We start from the raw sequence: 24,177 nt of genomic DNA, 5'->3' as shown, positions 1-24,177 counted from the left end.
TTCGAACACTGGCAGCCAAATTCTGTTTCATTTTTCATGGTTTCTCTTCCCTTCCTGTTGAAGTTGTCCATGTAATGCTTCGTTGGAATTTCCAATGAAAAGCTTACTCTTATTGTAGTCCTGACGTGAAGTGGTTGGTCCGAGTGGTCCAGAATTTTCTCGTGTTTTCAAAAAAAATATTCTACCCGTGTCCAGGTTTGGTTTATCATGTGTTCTGCTTATTTTGCTGATTTTTCTGGCTGAAATAGTCACCTTGCGAGTGCCGCCTTCTCATGTTGCTTTGATTGTCTTGTCCTGACTCGTTAGTAAAGCTGGTGGTTCCTATGTAGACTTGTCCACAGCTACATGGTATGCAGTAGACTCCTGCAGTAGCTCAGTAATGCATACCATGTAGCTGTGGACAAGTCTACATAGGAACCACCAAACGCAGCACTCAGACACGAAAGCCTTTGACAATAAATCTACCTGTCTACTGCCTTGGACTGCTGCTGTTGAAGTACCTGCCAGGCCCTGCCCCTCCGCAGGTGTTCCCAATAAGATGGAGTTCAGAAGCTGCAGGCCACAGCTCACCCGGTCAGGCTTGCAGTTCTTCTAGGGCACAGGTGTCAAGCTTCAGCTGACCTCTCCAGATGTTATCAGGACTACAGTGCTCCCCATGAAATCCCCCCTGCCAGCATGATGCTGGCGGGGATGATGAGAACTGTAGTCCACTTAACATCTGGAGAGAGACAACAGGGTTGACACCTAAGTCATTCAAGGGTCAATGAAACTTCTCTCTGACTGGCAGGCAGTATTGCAGGCAGGGCTGACCGGCTGGTTTGTAGCTGCATCTCGACAAGTTGTGGGTTTTGCCTTCTGTGTGAATGCCTGTGGTCATGGAGGAAGGAAATGACAGTAGACTGCAGCTGCACCAAAGGATTTTTATGAAAGGAATTCAAGATTTCACTCCGGACTTCAGCATCATGGCTGGCCTCTGCCTGTAGAGATAAATTACTAAAGCTACAAGGGACAGCTGCTTCCAAAACTCACCACCAGCTTCTGTATTTCTAGGAGTACCCTGCAATGTATGGTTTATTACAGGGTTCAGCATTGTGGCTTTCAAGATTTTTCTTGTTTGTAAACCTACAAAGATCAGCTTGAAAATGGACTTTAGAAACCAACTGAAGGACATTCAGAGATGAGGGGGTAGAACCTTAGAAACCTCATATAACTGGCAGTGCGTATCTGCCTAGGGGACAAGAGTGGGTACCCTTGTCCCAGGGCCATCTCCTTCTATTAGTCACTTGGGGAAGCAAAGAATCGTAGCTTCCCATGAATGTGAGCGATAGAAGTTCTACTGTCTAATTTGTTTTACATTATTGACTGACCTCCCTCCCAAGACAGCCAGCTTGACGGGGAGTCTGGGGGAGAGGTGGGCACCCTAAACCTTGCCCATGTCCATGGTGACATGGGTGGGGTCGAGGGCAGTGGAGGTGGAGCCGGGGTGGGCGGGGTGGGGGCAGAGCCTGGGGGGTGTCCTAGAGACAATTTGTCTCCGGGCGCCATTTACCCTTGGTACACCTCTGCTCATAAGTAATTATTTCTTACCACTAGCCCAAGGGTGTTTGGGTGCCTGTAGCAAAAAGGCGGAACAGTGCCTCCGCCATCATGGTGAAAAATATAACAATAAACTATATAATTGAAAAAAGATGTTCTCCTTTAAAGTTACTCCAAAACCTGTTGCCCGAAGCAGAGGCTGCATTGCCTCACCTAATGGTAGGGCTGGACCACTCCTTGTTTCCCTCCTGTGGCAAACAAGGGAAATTAAAAGAACACGTAATTAGCAGACAATCTGTGGAAAATCTGCTTTGTTACTGCAGTTGATTCAGATTATCAGGTATGATTTGTCGTGGTTTGTCTACCAAAGACTGTCTTAAGTAAGAATTCTGCAGCCTGCTATCTCATGCTGTAAAAATCCATTCCAAACCAGCTGTAGGACCTTTCAGCCACACTTCAAGGAGCTGTTGGATTTATTGTGCTTTGAGCACCCTGGGACCATGGTTATTTTCTTTGCCTAGGATCTTTAAAAAATTTTTAGATCTAAATGAATAGAACAGAAAAAGGAAATGGAATCAAAACAGAAGTCACAATTAGTTCTAGAGACTGAGAGAAAACAACATTGTCTGTATATTTTAAAATCACTGAACAGTTAACTTCCTCCAACTGAAGTTTCTTTTCCTCCAATGGAAAATCATTCAGTCGTTCATCCTGACCCTTATAAGAGCATAAGAACTAGCCTGCTGGATCAGACCAGAGTCCATCTAGTCCAGCATTCTGCTACTCGCAGTGGCCCGCCAGGTGCCTTTGGGAGCTCACATGCAGGATGTGAAAGCAATGGCCTTCTGCTGCTGCTGCTTCTGAGCACCTGGTCTGCTACAAGGCGATTTGCAGTCTCTCAGATCAAGGAGGATCAAGATTGGTAGCCATAGATCAACTTCTCCTCCATAAATCTGTCCAAGCCCTTTTTAAAGCTATCCAGGTTAGTGGCCATCACCACCTCCTGTGGCAGCATATTCCAATCTATTTTGCTCTAGGCATGTGTGCTAAGGGTGGTCAGGACAAGTCTCTTCTGACTTACAGTGACCCAGTGAATCGATACTCTCCAGAACATCCCATTGTTAAAAACCTTGCTCAGCTCTTGCGAACTGAGGGTTGCGGCTTCCTTGATTGACTTAATCCATCTCTTTTCCCGCTGCTTTCAACTTTTCAACTAGCAGTAACATTAGTTTGCAAGACCTGTTAACAATAGGATGTTTGGGAGGACGTTGATTCATAGGGTCGTCATCAGCTGGGAGCGACTTTGTGGCAGTTAACATACAGCGCTATTAATTTTTCCAGGGATTCTTGTTCTCGCTATACTTCAGGGGAAAAGTGGAGCAAATTGACATAGCTTTGTGACACTTTAAAGGTGTCTGGGAAGAGAAGGAGGATGAGGAGGGAGCTGCTGACTCAGGGCCAAGTGGGGAGGAAAAACAGGAGGGCCTGGCTCCCCCTTGGTAGGCGCCATTAATCCTCCAGCAGTTTTCTAGAGCTCGTCGTATTTGTTCGCACAACAGGCTTTACTGCTAGTATATAGTAAATCATGAACGTAATAGATACTTTATGTAGATTACATCAGTGATATCCTTCACAATTCACATTGTTGTTTGTTGGAACAATATGAACAGAACACTTTCCATTTGTCTTGAAATTCTTTGATCAGTTGCTTATTCAGAAAGTTCATTAATTTTGCCATTGCTGCTTATTCCATTAATTTATTTTCTCAGTTCTCTTGGCTTGGGAATTCTTCTGCTTTCCATTTAGTTTCAAGCACAGCTCTGGCTCCGCTCTCAAAACACTAAAACAGTTCTTCTGAGATTCTTGGCATTTTTTTGGCAATATGCCTAGTAATATAGTCTTGGCATCCATAGCAAATTTGATTTTTAAAATTTTCTGAATTTCCACGTGGATTTCTTTCCAATTTTTTTAAAAAAACTTTTTTACATGTCCACCACATGTGGTAAAAAGAGCCATCTACTTCTTTACATTTCCAACGTTTCCCTTTCTAATTCTTGTCCATCTTCTCAGTAACCTTTGGAGTGATGTACCACCGATAAAACATCTTGTACCAATTTTGCCTTAATGTTGGGCTGGCTGTAAATTTTAAAGGTTTCCTGTTGTTGAAAAGATATTTCTTCCCCAGAGTTTTTTATCCATCTAAACATGCATATTTTCATTTGCTGGGATCATTGTTATCCATTTATTTTTTTTCTCTGCCCCAAGAAACTCCCAGTAACATTGTAAGAACATAAGAACGCAAGAACAAGCCAGCTGGATCAGACCAGAGTCCATCCAGTCCAGCTCTCAGCTACTCGCAGTGGCCCACCAGGTGCCTTTGGGAGCTCACATGCAGGATGTGAAAGCAATGGCCTTCAGCGGCTGCTGCTCCTGAGCACCTGGTCTGCTAAGGCATTTGCAATCTGAGATCAAGGAGGATAAAGATTGGTAGCCATAGATCGACTTCTCCTCTTCCATCAATCTGTCCAAGCCCCTTTTAAAGCTATCCAGATGAGTGGCCATCACCCCCTCCTGTGGCAGCAGATTCCAAACACCAACCACACATTGCGTGAAGAAGTGTTTCCTTTGATTAGTCCTAACTCTTCCCCCCAGCATTTTCAATGGATGCCCCCTGGTTCTAGTATTGCGAGAAAGAGAGAAAAATTTCTCTCTGTCCACATTTTCTACCCCATGCATAATTTTATAGACTTCAATCATATCCCCCCTCAGACATCTCCTCTCCAAAGAGTCCCAAACGCTGCAGCCTCTCCTCATAAGGAAGGTGCTCCAGTCCCTCAATCATCCTCGTTGCCCTTCTCTGCACTTTGTCTATCTCTTCGATATCCATATAATGCAGCACATATAATGTAGCACATTATAAGGGGAGAAAACATCGAAATCCTGTGGTTTTCAAAAACAGGTAGCCTGCAGTTATATAGCCAACCCTTTTAAAAGGGGAAAAAAATCAATAACAGTGCTGAGCCCAGTCCCCAGTAGCCAGATGTCCTTTAGATTAAAAATGTCTTACAATGCCAACAGAAAGAGGCATGAGCGAAGCAGTTCCAACCACATCAGCAGGAGCAAACGACTGCTTCTTCGCATTTCTTTATCTCTTTGGTGTAATGAAAAGGTTTCCCCTTCACAAACCGCAGGTCAGATCTGCTCACAGAAGGAACGCCACTCAGAAAAACATCTCTTCGGGTCCCTCCCCGCAAGCATGAGCCCAAAACTCAAGTTCCCTTGTTGAGAGCCTAGAGGGAATCTGTCACAACCGCAGCCGCAGTTTCATAACTTTGCTTCCCTTGGGAGTCCTGCCAGAATCTGATGCTTACTTGTCTTCCAAAAGAATTTTCACAAAAACGAGAAGAGAGACTTGGTTGTTAAGGTTCTGCTCTTAATTTTATAGTTGTGGGATTTTAGTTTAAGTTCTTTTGCTCGCTACATTTTTGCTCCGCCCTTCCTCTGAAGACCTCGGAGTGTTTGGCACTCGGTGCCCTGTTGGTGGACCTCTAGATCAGTGATGGCGAACCTATGGCACGGGTGCCAGAGGTGGCACTCAGAGCCCTCTCTGTGGGCACATGCACACAGAGTTCATCATGTGGGGGGCGGAAAATCACACACACACCCCCACATACACACACATATCTAGGCTGGCCTGCGCCACTGAGCACGATGTGTGTGCACTGCGGTGAGCAGGGAGGACTTGGCTGGCGGGCCTGGTGCCTGTCCTCCAGATGGCTGCTGCCCGGGGTGCAGAGGAGGCAGAGATGCTAGAGAGGCACAGAGCAGTGTGTGCAGGACTTGCTGGAGGCTAGAGCAGGCTGGCCCCTGCTCGAGGGGGTGGGGTGGAGGAAGTGGGAGCCAACTGTTTTTTTCTAAACTAAAACCTCAGCATTCAGGTTAAATTGCCGGGTTGGCACTTTGCGATAAATAAGTGGGGTTTGGGTTGCAATATGGGCACTTGGTCTCAAAAAGGTTCGCCATCACTGCTCTAGATGAACTGGTTGGCCCCTGTGCGAGACAGCATGCTGGACTAGGGAGACCCTCGTTGGTTTGATCCAGCAGGGTTCCTCTGGTATTCTTAAGAAGGCCTCAACCTCCATGCCAAATGTCTTGGACCTCCAGATGAACTGGTTGGCCACTATGTGAGGCAGGAGGCTGGACTAGATGGATCTAATCCAGCAGGGCACTTCTGAAATTCCGATGCATCCGGTTCCTTCATCATAGTAGTGTATGAGTTGAAACAGATAAGTAAATATTGCTGCATCATTTTCCAGTCTCCTTGACAATTTGCCATTTCCCTTCAGATATGTATAAAAGGAAAAGTCCACATATTTAAATACCTGAATATGGAAGCGTGCAAAGTAGCGCCAGACCTTCCAGATTACGAAAGGCGGCCGATGGGGTTTGGTTCTTGGTGAGTATATACACATTTTGAATTTGCTCTTTTTTTTTTTAAAAAAAAAGAAAGAAATATTTTGTAGATACTTTTTATTGAGCTCTTTATTGCCTGTGTTAAACCCCTAAGTAGTTTTAACACATTACCAGATAATGTTGCTTTGTGCCAGACGGCAGAACTTAGGGGCAGCAGGATCCCAGGTGTACCCAGAGGTGAAAAGGCCGGTCTCCTTTTGACTCTCAATCAAACCGTGTTGATTTTGGCAAGCTGCTCTTCTCCCTTAGCCCAGTAACATACATTTCTGAGCAGCCAGCCGCAGCACCGGTTTCTAAATTAAGAGGACGGAAAAGCCACGTGTGTTTATACTACTCAGTTCTGAGTGATGCAAGGTGATGAGGCAAAGCTTTAATTTCCCTGAGAAGGGAATCGCAGCCTGTGTTTATCCTGAAGAGCAGTGCTGAATCATTGGACCTTCAAGGAGGGGGCGGGGAAGGGTATCGAAGGACCAATGGGAGATACATCAGTAAAGCCAGCACGGATAATGTTGAGAGAGTGAAGAACCGAAGTTCTCTGTGGAAGAAACCAAGAAGATGCAGGAATGCCACAAACCCAGAGGTGTGATCCAGCAGGTTCTCACAGGTTCCCGAGAGTAGGTTACTCATTATTGGTGTGTGCGGAGAGGGGGTTACTAATTGGTGATTTTGCCACGTGATTTTTGCCTTAGTGACACCCCTCCTCTCAGCAGTAGTGCGCAGAACTTGAAGCAGTCTAGCAGGAGGTGCACCAGCATGCATGGCAGCCTGCGCCTGCGTGCATTCGTTTCCTGCCCAAGGACCGGCGCAGCAGCTGCATCCTTGCCACAGCCCCGCCCAGGAATGCCCCGCCCCCGGAATGCCCGGCCACGCCCCCGTTCCCCGCCCAGCCCCATTGGCGCTATGCCACAGTTTGAATCCCACCACCATGGGAACCTGTTACTAAAACTTTTGGATCCCACCACTGCACAAACCTCTTCAGGTAGCAGATCCATCAGGGCACCTGAGAATCAAGACCCGAGTGTTGGCAACCATTAATCGAACACTAGAGAAGAAGTGCTGGAAGAGCAGAGACATAAAAATTGGTGTAGAGAAAATGACTTAATTTCAGAGTTGAACAGAATTGGCAGAACTAGAGCAGCCCTAGCTGCTGTTAGACCTACTACCTGTCCTCTGGATCCGTGCCCACTGCTTATTAAAGCATGTGAATTACGATACCACAATTGGCTATTATTAATTGCTCCCTTGAGCAAGGAGTTTGTCGGGTGGGTTGAAGGACAGTGGTCCATGCCTCTTAAAAGACCGTGGTTAGATCCTGAGTGATCCGGCCAGTGCAGCCCGTTTGAATCTTTTACGTTTCTGGGGAAGGTAATTGAGAGAGTGGTGTTGGAGCAGCTTCAGGGTTTTCTGGAGGACGTCGGCCTTTGATCCCTTCCAATCCCGCTTCCGTGCTGGGCATGGGACGGAGACTGTTCTCGTCGCTGTCACAGATCGCTCCATTATGCAGCTTGACCGAAGGCGGATCGGCTGCTGGTGTTGTTAGATCTCACCGCGGCGTTTGATGTGGTGGAAACCCGCGATCTTTTGACCCACCGCCTGGCGTTTCGAGTGGGGTACTGTCCTTCAATGGATTGCCTCGTTTCTCCGGGACGGGTCAGCAAAGTGTAGTGCGGGGACCGAGCTTCCCGGTGCCAGCTCTATTGCGGTGTGCCTCAGGGGGGGCGCTGTTGTCCCCGCTGTTATTTAACATCTATATCGACCCCTTGCTCAGCTAGTGCAGACTTTGGGCTGGAAGTGCCATCAGTATGCTGATGATACCCAGCTCATTCTGTCGATGGAGGGAGCAGGCACTTCTCTGGCTCTACAGCATTGTTTGGAAGCGGTTGCTGGTTGATGCAGAGCAGGTTAAAACTGAATCCAGCGAAGGCGGAAGTCCCTTTGGCTGGAGTCGCCTTGGTGCGGAGGGGCTCAGCCACCGGTGTGGGAGGGGTCTGCGGCGCAGGCCCCCTCGGTTAAGCCTGGGGGGTCCACCTGGATTAGTCTCTTTCTATGGAGACCCAGGTGGCCCATGTAACCAGGTTGCGTTTTTCCATCTTCGCCAGGCCGGCTGGCTGGCCTTCCCTCTCTCCCAGTGGGATCTGGCCACAGTGATTCATGCTTGGTCACCTCCAGGTTAGACTATTTGCAACTTCGCTCTGTGGGCCTGCCAGAGACTGATCCGAGGAGGTGAAACTGGTCCAGCATCGCGGCCTCGTCTGCTCACGGGTGGTGCCTCTAGAATCACATCCGCCCGTGCTGCACCGTCTGCACTGGCTCCCAGTTGAATTCAGGCCGTCTTCCAAGGTGTGGTGTTAACCTTTAGGCCTTACGCGGTCTGGGACCCTCATTACCTTAGGGACCGTCTGGCCCCATATGTCCCCGCGTCGGTCTCGTTGACGGCAGAGGCCAATCCTGGAGATTCCGCCCTCTATGATGCGGCTGGCCTCCACCAGGGCCAGGGCTTCTACGGCCCTGGCCCCTGCCTGGTGGAATACTCTTCCTCCAGCTGTCGGGACCCTCACAGGGACCTACAAAGAGTTCCATGGGGGGCCTGTAAGACTGAGTTATTCCCCCGGGCTTTTGGGGAGGCCGGATGCTGATAGGGGCCCGTTAACGGCTAGGCTCCGCTGTCCCCTCTTAGGGGAGTTGGGGAACTAATAGCTGAAACGCCATCTGTTTTAATTGTTTCTGAATTAGGGCGCTGTTTTTAACTGATGAATTTTTAGTATTTTATTTGTTACCCACTTGTTGTATTATGATGTGAACCGCCCTGAGCCCTCTGGGGGAGGGCGGTATAAAAGTGGAATAAATAATAATAATAATAATAATAATAATGTCTACCGGGTGAAATGGCCTGCGTTATAGTCAGGTATAACATGGAAACAGTTCACTTGTAGAGCTTTTTATTTTGTTCCATATCTTCCAACAAGGTCTGTATACGCAGCTATCACCCAGCTGTCCTGCATGCCTGTGCTAGTTGTTTGTGTCACATTGGAAGATTGATGGGAATTAGAAAGGATCAGCTCTTCTAATTTTGAAAACTTCCCTCCGTAGTTGTCAGAGGCAGCTGGGCAAGCGTGCGTTTAAGCAGTGTGAGCTCAGAAAAACCCCTCAGACCTCTCCAGGATCCACTCCATTGCGTGGCTTGTCTGGTTTTAGAGCCAGCGTGGTGTAGTGGTTAAGAATAGGTGGATTCTAATCTGGAGAACCGGATTTGGTTCCCCACTCCTCCACCTGAGTGGCAGAGGCTTATCTGGTGAACCGGATGTGCTTCCCCACTCCTACTTTCCTGCTAGATGACCTTGGGCTAGTCACAGTTCTCTCAGAACTCTCTCAGCCCCACCACCACCTCCACCAAAGGTGTCTGGTAGAGGAGCTTGTAAGCCACCTTGAGTCTCTTCAAGGTGTCTGTTGTGTGGGGAGAGGAAGGGAAAGAACTTGTAAAGCGCAGGTCTCTTTACAGGAAGGTGGATATAAATCCAAACTACTCTTCCTCCTCTCTCGCCTCCCTCCTCCTCCTCCTCCTCCTCCTCCTCCTCCTTCTTCTTTTTTACTGGATGCACAAAAGACCTAGCGGCATGGTCTGTTCATTTGTGTTTTCCCTTCCACCTCATTGTGCATATCACGTCTGTCAAAGTTCTGATCCATTTCATTAAAAATGGAGGATGGCTTGAATCTGCTAAAAAAATTATTTTTGAAACGCATCGCCTTGTTAGTCCATACTAACAGGAGCGGTGTTCAAAATATTTTGTGAACTAATATCATATTATATAAATGGATCAGGATCTATTTTAGTGCTTAACCATGACCTGAGAAGAAAGCAAGCCTGCCAGAAAACTTGGACTCATCAGCTCTAACAGAGGTGGCAAATCCCAGGACGGAGAAAGATCTTTCACTGAGTGATGGAAATGCTCACATGAATCAGCTCAGTCAAGTGCAAGAGGACAGAGGGCAGCTGGTTGCTGTCATTGTAAAAGGAATAGTTGAAACTAAAAGAACGGATGAAATCATCAGAAGAAGTGGTACAGAAGGGGAAAAGAAGGAAGCAGAGACCAAAGTCTTTCGGGGTGGGGCACACCCACAGAGAACGGAAGGAAGTGTGCTGTCAGAGAAAGGAGAGCAGAAAGGGGTGGTGCCAGGAACAGCCTGATGGGACAGAAATTCAGCCGAAGAGAACCGGATTTTGGATTTTGGGAGGTTTTGAATTTGGTCTGGGAGCTTCTGCAGTGATCAGTGGGTCATGCGGGAAAGGAGGAGGCAGCAAAGGAGTGAGGGGGAAAATGCATCCTGTTCGCCACTTTACTTCCTACTGCAGTTCCTGAGCAGTTCCTGCTACTTTTTACCTTTATAAATGGCATTGTCAAAGGCTTTCACGGCCAAATTCAACTGGTTGTGGTGAGTTTTCTGGGCTGTGTGGCCGTGGTCTGGTGGATCCACAGCCCGGAAAACCCACCACAACCAGTTTATAAATTGCCTTTTACTAACCTATGCAACGGGATGCTCAATTACACAATTAAGAATCAGGAAAGGCTGGGGTATTGTGTGGTTTCCAGGCTGTATGGCCGTGTTCTACTAGCATTTTCTCCTGACGTGTTTTGCCTGCATTTTGTGCAGAAGTGACTTATCAGGAAAATACTTACTATTCGACACACAGCCCGAGCTCCACAACACCAGTGATTCTAACTGTAACCTTCAACAATCAGGAAGGAAACTTATGAGTGAGAAATCAAATTAAAATTTAAACTATAACATTTAGAACAGCAAATTTAAGAATATTGATAGCGGAAGTGTCTATATGAGATACCATGCTTTGACTGTTCTATTCATGCTGGTCCAGCGGTTTTGTGCTCTTAAGTCGCTTTGTTCCCTTAAGTCACTTCTGACTTGTGACATATATGAATTAATGGCTGACCATTAGAATATTGAGGCTAGCCTGGCCTTGTCTGCTCCTGGAGGCTAAACAGGGTTGGTCAGTATTTGGATGGGAGATGACCAAGGAATTCACATAGGGAGGCAGCAGCAAACCACCTCTGAACTTCTCTTGCCTTGAAAAACCCTGTGAGGTTGCCGCAGGTCAGCTGCCATTGGACAGCCATTTGGCAAAGATGAAGAAAAGAATTAACCCCTGAAACACCCTGCAGCAGCAGTGGCGTAGGAGGTTAAGAGCTCGTGTATCTAATCTGGAGGAACCGGGTTTGATTCCCAGCTCTGCCGCCTGAGCTGTGGAGGCTTCTCTGGGGAATTCAGATTAGCCTGGGCACTCCCACACACGCCAGCTGGGTGACCTTGGGCTAGTCACAGCTTCTCGGAGCTCTCTCAGCCCCACCCACTTCACAGTGTGTTTGTTGTGAGGGGGGAAGGAGATTGTAAGCCCCTTTGAGTCTCCTGCAGGAGAGAAAGGGGGGATATAAATCCAAACTCTTCTTCCAAACTCTTCTTCATTAACATCCTTGCTCAGGTCTTACAAACTGAAGGCTGCAGCTTCCTTTATTGAATCACTGTGTCTCCACGCCTTCCACTTTTGTTGGTGTTATTGTCTTTTCCAGTGACTCTTTTCTTCTCAGAATGAGAGCGAAGCAGGATAGCCTCAGGATAGTCATTTTAGCTTCTAGGGAGACTTCAGGCTTGATTTGATCTAAAACTCACTGATTTGTCTTTTGCAGGGGGAGGAGGGGAGAGTATCTGCAAAACTCCCCTCCAACGCATTTCAAACTAATCAGCTTTCTTCTCACCAGCTTTCTGTGCTGTCCCACTTTTGCACCCATGCACAGCAGTGGGGGACATTCAGGCTGTTTCCCCACGGGCGGAATACAGCATCCCAGGGATGCTAAAAACAGCGTCCCTGAGGAGGGGTTTGCATGGCCTCATAACCCCCGAGCAGCTCGAAGCCGCTGTTTCAGGGAGCGAGGTTTTTCTGAAACAGCGGCTTTAAGCTGCGATGCAAGCGGCAGTGGCTGAAGGTGCCATTCCCCTTTTCACCGAGCGCCTCACCGTCCCTCCGACCTTGGGGTAATTATGCGCCCGGAAACCAGGGACCGCCCCCCTGCCCTACAACTCCAGAGCTATTAAGCACAGGGCAGGCGTCCCTGGCCTGAAGCGACACCAGAAAGGCCGGGAGGATGGCTAAAGCGTCGAGGAACCTTCCGCCCCTACCGGGACCGATTACGTGCGAAACGGTCCGGGGAGGTGTCAGTGTCATATCATTGCTGGCGCACCACCACTGGCGTGGCCGTGTAGGCTTGACCTCAGGCATGAATTATCTTGATCAAGGATTTTCCGTGGTGGCGAACCTCTGGCACTCCAGATGTTATGGACTACAATTCCCATCAGCCCCTGACAGCATGGCCAATTGGCCATGGTGGCAAGGGCTGATGGGAATTGTAGTCCATGACATCTGGAGTGCCAGAGCTTCGCCACCACTGACCTAGGTTATAATGCCCTCTTGTTACACACGAATGCAGAGTGGATTAAGTCAGAGGTGTCCAACTTATGGTCCCTCCAGATGTTCACGGACTACAATTCCCATCAGCCCCTGCCAGCATGGCCAATCGGCCTCCAACCTATGACCCTCCAGATCAGGGGTCTGCGACCTGTGGCTCTCCAGATGTTCATGGACTACAATTCCCATCAGCCCCTGCCTGCATGGCCAAGTGGCAGGGCTGATGGAACTGTAGTCCATGAACATCTGGAGAACTGCAGGTTGCAGAACCCTGATCTGGAGGGCCGTAGGTTGGAGGCCGATTGGCCATGCTGGCAGGGGCTGATGGGAATCATCCACGAACATCTGGAGGGCCAGAGTTGGACACCCCCTGCAAATAAATAGGAGTCTGCTTTTTCTGCCTCATTTGCTGCCATCAAGCCAAACTGCCTCCACTCACAGCATTGCTGTCCTTTGATCACCATTCGCTGAGCTCTGCGTCCTTAGACCCACGGTCCTCTTAGCCCAGGCTTGTTTCTTGCCACATGGTGCTGCATGAATTATAGTAATTACGCTGTTTCTCAAGCCAGTGATTTTTAAACCAAGTGACCGGCCAGGGAGAGACCTGCAATTAATAATGCCTGGGTGGAGCCTTTCGTTGGCAGAACTTCCCTCTTGCCATTCTTGCTGCCAATCTCCCTGGGGGGGTCTAGTGCCAGCGGAGTGGTTGGTTCATTGTTGAATGTCCATCTGCGAAGGGTCATAAGAGTTGCATTGTTAAGTTGCTTTTGTCTGTGACATTTGCCAAGCACAGCATCTGTGACAGCCACAGGACTGAGCTGTGTAGTCACTGTGTGTGTTTAAAGGAGGAGGAGGAGGAGAAGAAGAAGGGTTGTTGTTGTTGTTGTTGTTTGGATTTACATCCCTCCTTTCTCTCCCATAAGGAGACTCAAAGGAGCTTACAATCTCCTTTCTCTTCCCCCCCAACAACAAACACCCTGTGAGGTGGGTGGGGCTGAGAGAGCTCCAAAGAACTGTGACCAACCCAAGGTCACCCAGCTGGCATGTGTTGGAGTGCACAAGCTAATCTGGTTCACCAGATAAGGCTCCCCAGCTCAAGTGACAGAGCAGGGAATTAAACCCGGTTCTCCAGATTAGAGTGCACCTGCTCTTAACCACTGCCGCATGAGAGAGGAAGGCAGCTGTTTATACCCTGCCTCACCTCCGCATAGTAAATAGATGCTGTCTGCGTCTAATGATGGCAGTGACATAGTTTAATTAATGAAGGCTAAACTCACTGCTTACAAAAGTTTAAAAACAGCACTGAGCAAAATACATGAAACAGATGCAGTAGATGGTGTCATTGGTATTGTGCATTATTAATCCATAAAATGCTTCAAATGTTTCAAATTAGCCCACACAACACTGAGTTTCGCCTTCATTAATTAAACTATGTCACTGCCATCATTAGATGCAGACAGCACCTATGTACTATGTGGAGGTGAGGCAGGGTATAAACAGCTGCCTTCTCTTATGGTGTAGTAGTTAAGAGCAGGTGCACTCTAATCTGGAGAACTGGGTTTGATTCCACACTCTGCCACTTGAGCTGTGGAGGCTTGTCTGGTGAATCAGATTAGCTTGTGCACCCCAATACATGCCAGCTGGGTGACCTTGGGCTAGTGGCCTTTTCCCCAAAGGAAAGTGATAGACGTCCTGCAGATCTCTGATGTTTCACAGTAGCCACTGCCTGAAGAGGATATCCTTATAAGACAGTGATGGCGAACCTTTTCGAGACCGAGGGCCCAAATTGCAACCCAAACCCCACTTATTTATCGCAAAGTGCCAACCCGGCAATTTAACCTGAATGCTGAGGTTTTAGTTTAGAAAAAAATGGTTGGCTCTCTCTTCCTCCGCCCCACCTGCTCAAACTGCTGTAGGATCCAGCAAGTCCCACGTGCACCGCTCTGTGCCTCTCTAGCATCTCTGCCCGCTCTGCGCCCCCCCCCCCCCCCCAGGCAGCAGCCACCCGGAGCACAGGCACCAGGCCCACCAGCAGAGTCCTCCCTGCTCACCGCGGTGCGCACACGTCATGCTCAGTGGCCCAGGCAGCCTAGATGGGTGTGTGTGTGTGTGTGTGTGTGTGTGTGTGTGTGTGTGTGAGATTTTCCACACCCACATGACGAACTCTATGTGTGCGTGCCCACAGAGAGGGCTCCGAGTGCCACCTTTGGCACCCGTGCCGTAGGTTCGCCATCACTGTTATAAGAGAAAGAGGTATTTGTTGGGCAGCATTGACCGAGCGATTGGGCCGGCGAAGATAGTGTGTTGCTCTGTTCCGCCGTCTTCGAGTGCCTTGGCATTTTTTCACAGGCAAAGGCAACTGTCTGAAGGCCCGAAGAGTTGGCTGACAGAAAGGAGCATTTTTCTTAGTCTGTAAGAACTGGGCTTCCTGAGCAGGTTCCAGTTATGCATGAAAAATGCACTATGACTAACAGGTTGAAATATGTCCCTCTGGTGCCATCTGATGTCTAATTTTTCCCAAAGAAATTTTCCTTTACTTTTACAGGACAATAACTAAAATGTTTGTCTTTTTGGCAGCCATGAGGAACTGTACTCCAGCCGGCCGTACGGAGCGTTGGATTCTGGCTTCAATAGTGTGGATAGCGGAGACAAGAGGTGGTCAGGAAACGAGGTAAGTACAATTGCCTGGCTTTTGTTTGAGGGATTTGTAGCATATGCGAAGAGGAAAAAAACAAAACGGGACGGCAGCGGAAGACTTACTTGCCGAACTCCGTAGGGTTGTAATCTTAAACAGCTTACCCTGCATTGATCTGAGGATTGAGGTCAAGGTGTTTATTTTCACATCTCAGATTCCTCCTAGTATGAAGAAACAGGGAATTGTTTGCAAGAGGCATCTTCTGTCCCACTTAAAACAGCAAATGTTTTATTGGAATTGTTGGCTTCTGGCTTCTGAGTCCTTCTGTAGGTGAAGGACTCGAAAATGAGTTTTCTCAAAAATATTCAGCTGATTTTCTTTCAAGGATATGGCGTGTGGAAAGGCTACGGTCTGCTATGGATTTGTCCATCCAGAAAGCAGTTGTTTTTCTCATAACTCTGGGAACTGACCGAGCCACTGTTTTGTGACCCGATTGGGAGAACTTTGAATTATCTAGCCCTAGAGAAGAGATGTTCGTATGTAATTCTTTATTTATAATTTCTAGGCCGCCCTTCCCCTTGACGAGGTCGAGGTGGCTTACAACAGTAAATTAAAGGATTAAAATATACAACTAAACAATATGAGGCACTATAAACATTTCTCACCAAGGGAAACGAATGAAAGACAAGGGGACGAGGAAAAGAAAAGGAAGGTTGATGCCCATTTTGAACAACAGGTGACAGCCCCGTGCTGCCCAGTTATGAAGTGTGGAGAAGTGCCGTGTTTATGCCAGCCGTTCCCTTGGACATTCCCACAGTTGCTTCAGAACTGATTGTTAGTATGCATAATTGGTGAGGCAAGTTTTCCACTCCTTTTGAAAGGGAGGCAAGGCTGAGAGGCAGCATGTTTTCCCAGATCCATTATCTGAGGCCACGGGCAAGCTGGAACACACAGGTGGCAGCTCTTTAAAAGAGCACGCCCGTAACAAGGAAAAGTCCGCATAAACTCTGGACAAGTAACAAACTCTGTTTCGTCTGCCTGCCTGGTACCTGTCTGCCATGCTTTTCAGGAGGAGCTGTTGTTAGCAAAGAATTGCAGAGCTGAAGATCTGTTTGGGCACGCTGTGGTATATTTTGTTTATTTATTGATTTTCTTTATAGTCCGCCTTTCCCTTTGGGACTCCAGACGGATAATATCCAGTGAGCCAATGCAATCAACAAGATGGGGGTAATTCAGTTAACAATAGAAGAGGATTAAGATTAAGGAAATCTGGAACCAAGCAGAAATCTGAAAAACACAGGAGTGAAGCAGAGTATAAGTGATTACCTTAATGTGTTCATAGTAGGATCCTACTTACAGAAGGCAATGCACAGTAGTAGACACCACAGTCCACTCACCCAAGAAACTTTGTAAACCGTTGCATATAGTGCAACCCTATTGCTTCTGAATAATTCTTGAATAAACGATGTGTTTCTTGCTTTCTTTTCTTTTTTAATGGAGCCCACGGATGAATTTTCTGACCTTCCTCTTCGAGTGGCGGAAATCACCAAAGAGCAGCGACTACGGAGAGAGAGCCAGTACCAGGAAAACAGAGGGAGTGTGGTTGTCACCAATGGGGGAGGTAAAAGGCGTTGATTTAATTCGGTGGGTTTAGATGCTTTGTTGGTGAGGCAGGCTCTGAGAAGAACACTTCTGTCTGCGAGATGCATGTGCACCTGATTGTATGAAAGTATCCATCTGCTGAGAGCCAGCATGGTGTAGCGGTTGAGAATGATGGACTCTAATCTGGAGAACTGGGTTTGATCCCCCACTCTTTCATATGAGCAATGGACTCTAATTTGAAGAGCCAGGTTTGATTCCCCACTCCTCTACATGAGCAGCGGACTATAATCTGGAGAACTGGATTTGGTTCCCTGCTCCTGCACATGAAGCCTGCTGGGTGACCTTGGGTCATCACCGTTCTCTCTGAACTCTCTTAGCCCCATCTGCCTTGCAAGGTGTCTATTGGGGGAGAGGAAGGGAAGGAGTGTGTAACCCACTTTGAGTAGTAGTAGTAGTAGTTTGGATTTATATCCCCCCTTTCTCTCCTGCAGGAGACTCAAAGGGGCTTACAATCTCCTTGCCCTTCCCCCCTCACAACAAACACCCTGTGAGGTAGGTGAGGCTGAGAGAGCTCCGAGAAGCTGTGACTAGCCCAAGGTCACCCAGCTGGCGTGTGTGGGAGTGCACAGGCTAATCTGAATTCCCCAGATAAGCCTCCACAGCTCAGGCGGCAGAGCAGGGAATCAAACCCGGTTCCTCCAGATTAGATACATGAGCTCTTAACCTCCTACGCCACTGCTGCTATCTACCTTTTAAGGAGTCTCACAAACTCCTTCTTTTCCCTCATCACAATGGACACCTTGTGAGGCAGGTGGGGTTGAGAGAGTCCTGAGAGAACTGTGACTGGAGTCCACCACTCTGAACCACTACACCACATTGGCTCCCATCATGAGAACAGCAGAGGTCCTGAATGTGGCACCCATGGGTGCCGTGGCACTCCCAGACACCTTTTCTGGCGCCAACCATGTGTTTATAGGAGGTGGGAGGGGCCGGGTAGGGTTTTTGTGCAACGAGGCGTCTAATTGACTGACTGTGCGGATTTTTTAAAAAATGTTGCTTTGGCTTTATTGTTTCATAAAACCCCTGTGCATTTGGCAGGCTCAGCACAACGGAACTCCTGGCAGAGCTTGTGCAACGAAACACGCAAGGGCTTTACAAAACACTAAAGCTGTCACCTGGCGTCTTTTTCCCCCTTTTATTACTTTGCTGACTAATATCGATAGACTGATATTCTCTTTAGTAATTGATCATTCAAGGCAGGCACCCCAGAGAAGTATTTTATTTATTTAGCTTTCAAAATGAAGTAGCTTTCAAAATGTTTTCTACCTTAAGTTCTTCTACCGAAGTGAAATGCTATGGATTGGTAACTGCCAGATGCATTAGTGGGACTTATAAATCCGATAGTGGTGGAGGGTTTTTTGTGTGTATAATTGATTCCAGCCTATGAACTAGCTCTCTAAACGATTTAATAGTTGGAAAACTCTTTCCTTCACTCAGCACTTTTTATAGACATGGGTGTGTATTTTGCTCCCTGGTTCTATAAACCAGCTAGCAGGGAGACATTTCTGAATTTGGATGGTATGGGTGGGGGAGATCGAACCAAGCAGTGTACCACATAGTCCCTCTGAGCGACTTTGTTCTTGCAGAGATTTCAGCCCCATCAGGACTTTCTGTTTTCCTCCCTTTGTTATTGCCGGTTGCCTAATGACGATCCTTTTCTTTGTGTTTGCCAAGTGGAACATGACCTGGATCAGATTGACTTTATCGACAGTTGTGTCACTGAAGAGGAGGAGGAAGAGGCGAGGCAGGCCAAATGCACGGAGCCAGACAGCCTCAGCTCGCAGTTCATGGCGTATATTGAACGACGCATCTCGCATGAGGTGGTGCATCTTTTTGAATCCGTTAAGTGTGTGCGCGCCCCTGTGAACGTGCTTTCGCTTGCTGAAATGTTTCGTGTCCATGGTTGACTTGGAGTTCCCCTTTCAAATTCGGGGGGGCGGGGGGCGGGGAGGGGGGGTTAGTAGCTGTAATACTGCTCAGCAGGACACAGTAGCTGTAATACTGCTCAGACTGTCCCCTTGTTGTCATCTTCCCTCCACAATTCATAGTGCTGATTTTGATTGCAAGGTCTGCATGATTCAAATTATGTAGGCTTCAAGTCACTGCCTTCTCTTGGACTCTGACCCTCGTCGTATTTATTTCGTTGTTCATTTCTTAGAGGCTGCAGAGAAGAGTCAAAGGGAGGTGTTTTTACATATGGGTCTTATTTAAGTTTTATGATTTTATTGTTCAGGACCTTGGTCTTAGAAAAGGGGTTAGAAAGAAAGACAGACTGCCTCTGTAAGATACAGTCTAATCCAGGGGTCTGCAACCTGCGGCTCTCCAGATGTTCGTGGACTACAAATCCCATCAGCCCCTGCCAACATGGCCAATTGTAGTCCATGAACATCTGGAGAGCTGCAGGTTGCAGACCCCTAATCAGTCACATTCAGTGTCTAACTCAAACTCCTTCATGAAGGCTTTGAAAGAGAGAGCTTTCTTGGCCCGTTGGCACAGATCCACCCCAAGGAAAAGCAGAAGGAAAGTTCAATCGCCTGTAAAATACGGCTTTTCTGTTTTGTTTTGTTTTAAAGGGAGACATTCAGTCAGTTTTGAGGTTGTACGTTTGAACAATGTATTGCCTGTGTCCTGCTGTTTTAAAGCTGCCTGCAGCATCCGGGCTAAAAGGTTGCAATTTGGGAATCTTTTCAAATTTTGTTGCAACAGCATTCTCCCTTTGTTTTAAATGCACGTAAATGTCAATTGTGAAAGGAAGAAGAAATAAGGAACTACTTACATGATCGATGCAAGTTGATATATACACACAGTTGGACTTCTACTCACAAATATTCCTTTCAACATGACATAATAAACGACTCCAATTTGCTTGCCAACCTTTAACTTCTTTTTTTACCAAATAAAGCAGTAAGCCCAGCTAGCTTGGCCATATCCTAAATTTTTCTTTGCAAGTCCAATTTACTTGGAAGAGTATTGTATTAGTATCTGGGTTCAAATCCTCGCTATGGAAGCTTGCTGGGTGACCTTAGGCCAGCCTAACCTACCTTATAGGGTTGTTGTGAGGATAAAATGGAGGAGAGGTGAACTGTGTAAGCCTCTTTGGGATTCCAGTGGGGAGAAAGGCTGGGTACAACTGAAGTCAATAAAATAAAAATAAAATTGCAGTTAAATATTTTACTACTTCCTGTGCTGATAAGTCCAACTTTTTACTGTAATTCAATAAAAAGATCTTACACATTCTTACTTTTAATGCTCAAATAACTTTGCAAAAGTGAACTCTCTCATGAAATCTTGTATTGAAATAAATGTAATTAGTCTTTAAGGTTCCACTGGATGTGGTTTTGTTGTAACAGACTAACATGGCTGGTATTTTGCAATCTGATTGCAAAAAACACCTTTTCTCAGATTCAAAAGATGGGATGAGGTATTTTTCACGATCAGATGTAGAACGGTGCAGCAACATAACTATGGGTCATTCGCTTCCCACAGCCTTGTCGTGACGATTAATTACTTTCTAATATTTAAAAACTAACTTTAATTAATTTATCTGTACACTTCCTTCCTGCCCATCACCACAGTTATAAATCACATAAAACGTTCTTAAAAACCGTAATAAAATCTGCTTTAAAAACCATCCCATCCCCACCATAACCCTCCTAAAAATACATAATCATCCCTCCCCCATAATGCCCCCAACATGCTTCAAAAATTGGGCTGGGGCTGCACCCATAGAGTGCCAGAACACCAATGTCAGGTATCACATAAAAAGGGAAGTATAGTGGGAGGGAGGAGACATTGCCCAGGGGGGCATCACCTATATGCCCAGGTACAGAGCGTGGTTTTGGCCAGGCACCTAAACTCTTGCAGAGTCAGCCCCTGGCAGCCCCCAGAGGGAGAGTGTTGCAAAGCACTGGGGCCACTGCGGATAAGGCCTTCCAGATGGCAGCCCTGTTGCAAAACGTGGAACATGGTAGAGCCACCAGGAAGCGCCCCCCCCCCCACTCTTCCTCTGCTGACCTCAGTACCCGTACAGGTCTATATGGGATAAATCCAACCTTTTAACATAATTCAATAAAAAGATCTCAGGTATTCTCGCTTTCGTGTCACATAATTTGGAATGCCCTTGATGAATCACCTTATCCTGGGACACTCATACCTTCGGGACCGCATTACCCCATATGTCCCGGCTCCACCTCTGCGCTCGGCAGAGGCCAATTTACTGGAAGTCCCTGGCCCCTCAATGACGCGGCTGGCCTCTACTCGGGCCAGGGCCTTTACGGCTCTGGCACCGGCCTGGTGGAATACTCTTCCTCCAGCTGTCCGGGCCCTGCGGGACCTTGGGGAATTCTGCAGGGCCTGTAAGACTGAGTTGTTCCACCGGGCCTTTGGTGAGACCAGCCGCTGAGGGTGCCCCTGCCCCTTCTTTTGCCCCATATGGGTCTTTTATATTGTCAGGACCCATTATATATATATATTTCTGGGGAGGGTTTAAGCAAGGGTTCGTGGGACGCTGTGTTAGGTATTGTTGTTTTAATTGTATCTATGGTAATTAATTTTGTGATGATTTTATGTGTGATATTTTATGCTGTTCACCACCCTGAGCCCTTCGGGGATAGGGTGGTATATTAAATTAAACAAATAATAATAACAACAACAACAACAACAACAATAATAATAATAATCATCATCATCATCATCATCATCATCATCATCCCTCTTGATGGAGTTTTATTCCTTGAAAAATGCAGATTTATTCTTATCGATTGGTTGATATTATTGATATTGTGTGCAATCTGCCTTATTATTTGCTCAGAAAAGCCCTCTTGAACAGTTCAGTTTTGCATAGTTTGCAGAAAGCCAGGAGATGGGGCGCTTTCCTGCCTTTCTCAGGCTGACCATTCCACAAGGCGGAAGCCACAGTGGGGAAAGCAGGTGTGCGGGTCGTTTTTGATTGGCACCTGCGGAAGTCCCTATTGACACGTGGGGTTGTGGTGGTGGAACCTAGGATGATAGGCAGTCGGGAGTGTTTTGATTGTGCGTTCCTGCGTGGCAGGGGGTTGGACTTGATGGCCCTTGTGGTCTCTTCCAACTCCAGGATTCTATGATTCAATCACGTTCAGCTATTCGGGAATCAACTGTGAGTGATTTTGCAGTCAGTTCTAGCAGACTCCATGACACTGTGCAATGGAATATTTATGCCTTTGGCATTCCAGGTGTCTCCTTTGAAGCTCTCCTGGGACCCATGAGCTGTATTTTTGGCTACTTAACAGTTGGGTTTGTACGGGGTGGGGGTGGGGGTAGGGGGAAGACACCTGCCCCCTTAAAACTGCTCCCTGCTGTGATTGTCTGGACTGTAGGAAATGGAAGCACTCTTAATAAGGTTAACATTGAAATCAGGAAACGCTCAGTAATGTGTTTTCATCATTCTGGCCTTTTAATCCAAAACCCTTGCGCATAAGTGTCGCGGGGGGCACGGAGCTCCGGGCAGTATCCCATGTGGCAAGCCAGCCTGCACGGGATAATCTTCTACTTTGCTTAACGAGCAGCTTGCCCCCTGCGCTCCGATGGCAATCTGTGCCTCCTTATACTGGCTACAACGCGGAGCTGGGATGACCCCGATTAAGGCTGGCTTATTGTTCCCTTTTGGTGGGCCGTTCGGCTTCTCCGCCATCCCTTCCTCTTCATACCCCACAAGCACTGCTCGGGCCCAACACAGCCCCCATTATTCTCTCCGGGCGAAGCGGCAGCGAGACGGTGCTCCTTAATTACCCAGACGAGCTTCCAGTTGCGTCCATCGTGGTTCCCCCGGGGGCTTTAGTGCTCTGTGGGAAAAATACATGCACCAGCTTAATTGCGAACTTGTTCAGTGGTTGTCTGAAAAGGGCCTTTGTATTCCCCCTAATTTCTATTCTTGAAATCATGGCGGCTCAGGTTTCTTCTGTCCATACATTAGTCCTCCAAGTCCAGTTAATGAGCCAAGGAGACGGCATCACTGTCCGTCGCTCACTTAAATTGCAGACCTGACAAAATATGGATTTTGAAACGGCTAAGCAAGGACTCACCAGCCCTTATCAGTGTGGATATTATATGTGAATTAACCCATTTTAAATTGGCGTTTAATGCCTAATGCTCCTGATACCCGAGAACAAATACTCCTAATACCTGAGAACAAATTTTTATTTATTTCCTTTATAGTCCAATATAATCAAGCAGCATGAGAGATCCAAGAGAGACAGCATGGAGTAGTGGTTAAGGAAGAAGAGTTTGGATTTATATCCCCCCCTTTCTCTCCTATAGGAGACTCAAAGGGGCTTACAATCTCCTTTCCCTTCCCCCACACAACAAACACCCTGTGAGGTAGGTGGGGCTGAGAAAGCTCCGAAGAACTGCGACTAGCCCAAAGTCACCCAGCTGGCGTGTGTTGGAGTGCACAGGCTAATCTGAATTCCCCAGATAAGCCTCCACAGCTCAAGCAGCAGGGCGGGGAATCAAACCCGGTTCCTCCAGATTAGAATGCGCCTGCTCTTAGCCACTACGCCACTGGACTCTTATCTGGTGAGCTGGGTTTGATCCCCTGCTCTTCCACATGAGCAGCAGATTCCTATCTGGTGAACTGGATTTATCTCCGAGCTCCTGCTCATGAGCCTGCTGGGTGACCTTGGCCTACTCACAGTTCTCTCTCAGAACTTTCTCAGCCTCACCTGCCTCACAAGTTGTCTGTTGTGGGGAGAGGAAGGGAAAGGAATTTGTCATCCCCTTTGAGTCTCCTTAGGCAGAGAAAGGCAGGGTGTAAAAACCAGCTCTTCTCCTTCTAATAATAATCAACACAACATGTTTAGGAGTACAGTCATCCCGTCAACATCTCTGGGGTTAGGGGCATGGTGCCCCTGCAATCTGGAAAATCCGTGCACATTCATTCCCTGGCTTGCCCGTTGGTCAAGGGAGGGGCGAGGGGTCGCCAGCCTGGCCCAGCAGTGTTACTCTGCACTTGCTGGCCGCCATAAGAACATAAGAACAAGCCAGCTGGATCAGATCAGAGTCCATCTAGTCCAGCTCTCTGCTACTCGCAGTGGCCCACCAGGTGCCTTTAGGAGCTCACAGGCAGGATGGGAAAGCAATGGCCTTCTGCTGCTGCTGCTCCCAAGCACCTGGTCTGCTAAGGCATTTGCAATCTGAGATCAAGGAGGATCAAGATTGGTAGCCAGAGATCGACTTCTCCTCTATAAATCTGTCCAAGCCCCTTTTAAAGCTATCCAGGTGAGTGGCCATCACCACCTCCTGTGGCAGCATATTCCAAACACCAATCACACGTTGCGTGAAGAAGTGTTTCTTTTTATTAGTCCTAATTCTTCCCCCCAGCATTTTCAATGAATGCCCCCTGGTTCTAGTATGGTGAGAA

General features: G+C 47.6%; 1 protein-coding gene across 1 annotated transcript in view; it reads left to right on the top strand.

The window, feature by feature from the left end:
* Positions 1–24,177, top strand: part of LRCH3 (leucine rich repeats and calponin homology domain containing 3) — a 115,798-nt gene that overhangs the window by 51,366 nt on the left and 40,255 nt on the right. The window contains exons 6-9 of the mRNA XM_048506984.1: positions 5,883–5,992; positions 15,062–15,155; positions 16,620–16,740; positions 18,456–18,601. Coding sequence (XP_048362941.1) covers positions 5,883–5,992; positions 15,062–15,155; positions 16,620–16,740; positions 18,456–18,601 — 471 coding nt within the window. The remainder of the gene's footprint in view (positions 1–5,882; positions 5,993–15,061; positions 15,156–16,619; positions 16,741–18,455; positions 18,602–24,177) is intronic.

The sequence above is a fragment of the Sphaerodactylus townsendi genome, linkage group LG08 (genome assembly GCF_021028975.2).
Source record: "Sphaerodactylus townsendi isolate TG3544 linkage group LG08, MPM_Stown_v2.3, whole genome shotgun sequence".
Classification (NCBI taxonomy): domain Eukaryota; kingdom Metazoa; phylum Chordata; class Lepidosauria; order Squamata; family Sphaerodactylidae; genus Sphaerodactylus; species Sphaerodactylus townsendi.
Note: the sequence above shows the minus strand (reverse complement) of the source record. Positions and strands in the feature narration are given on the sequence as shown.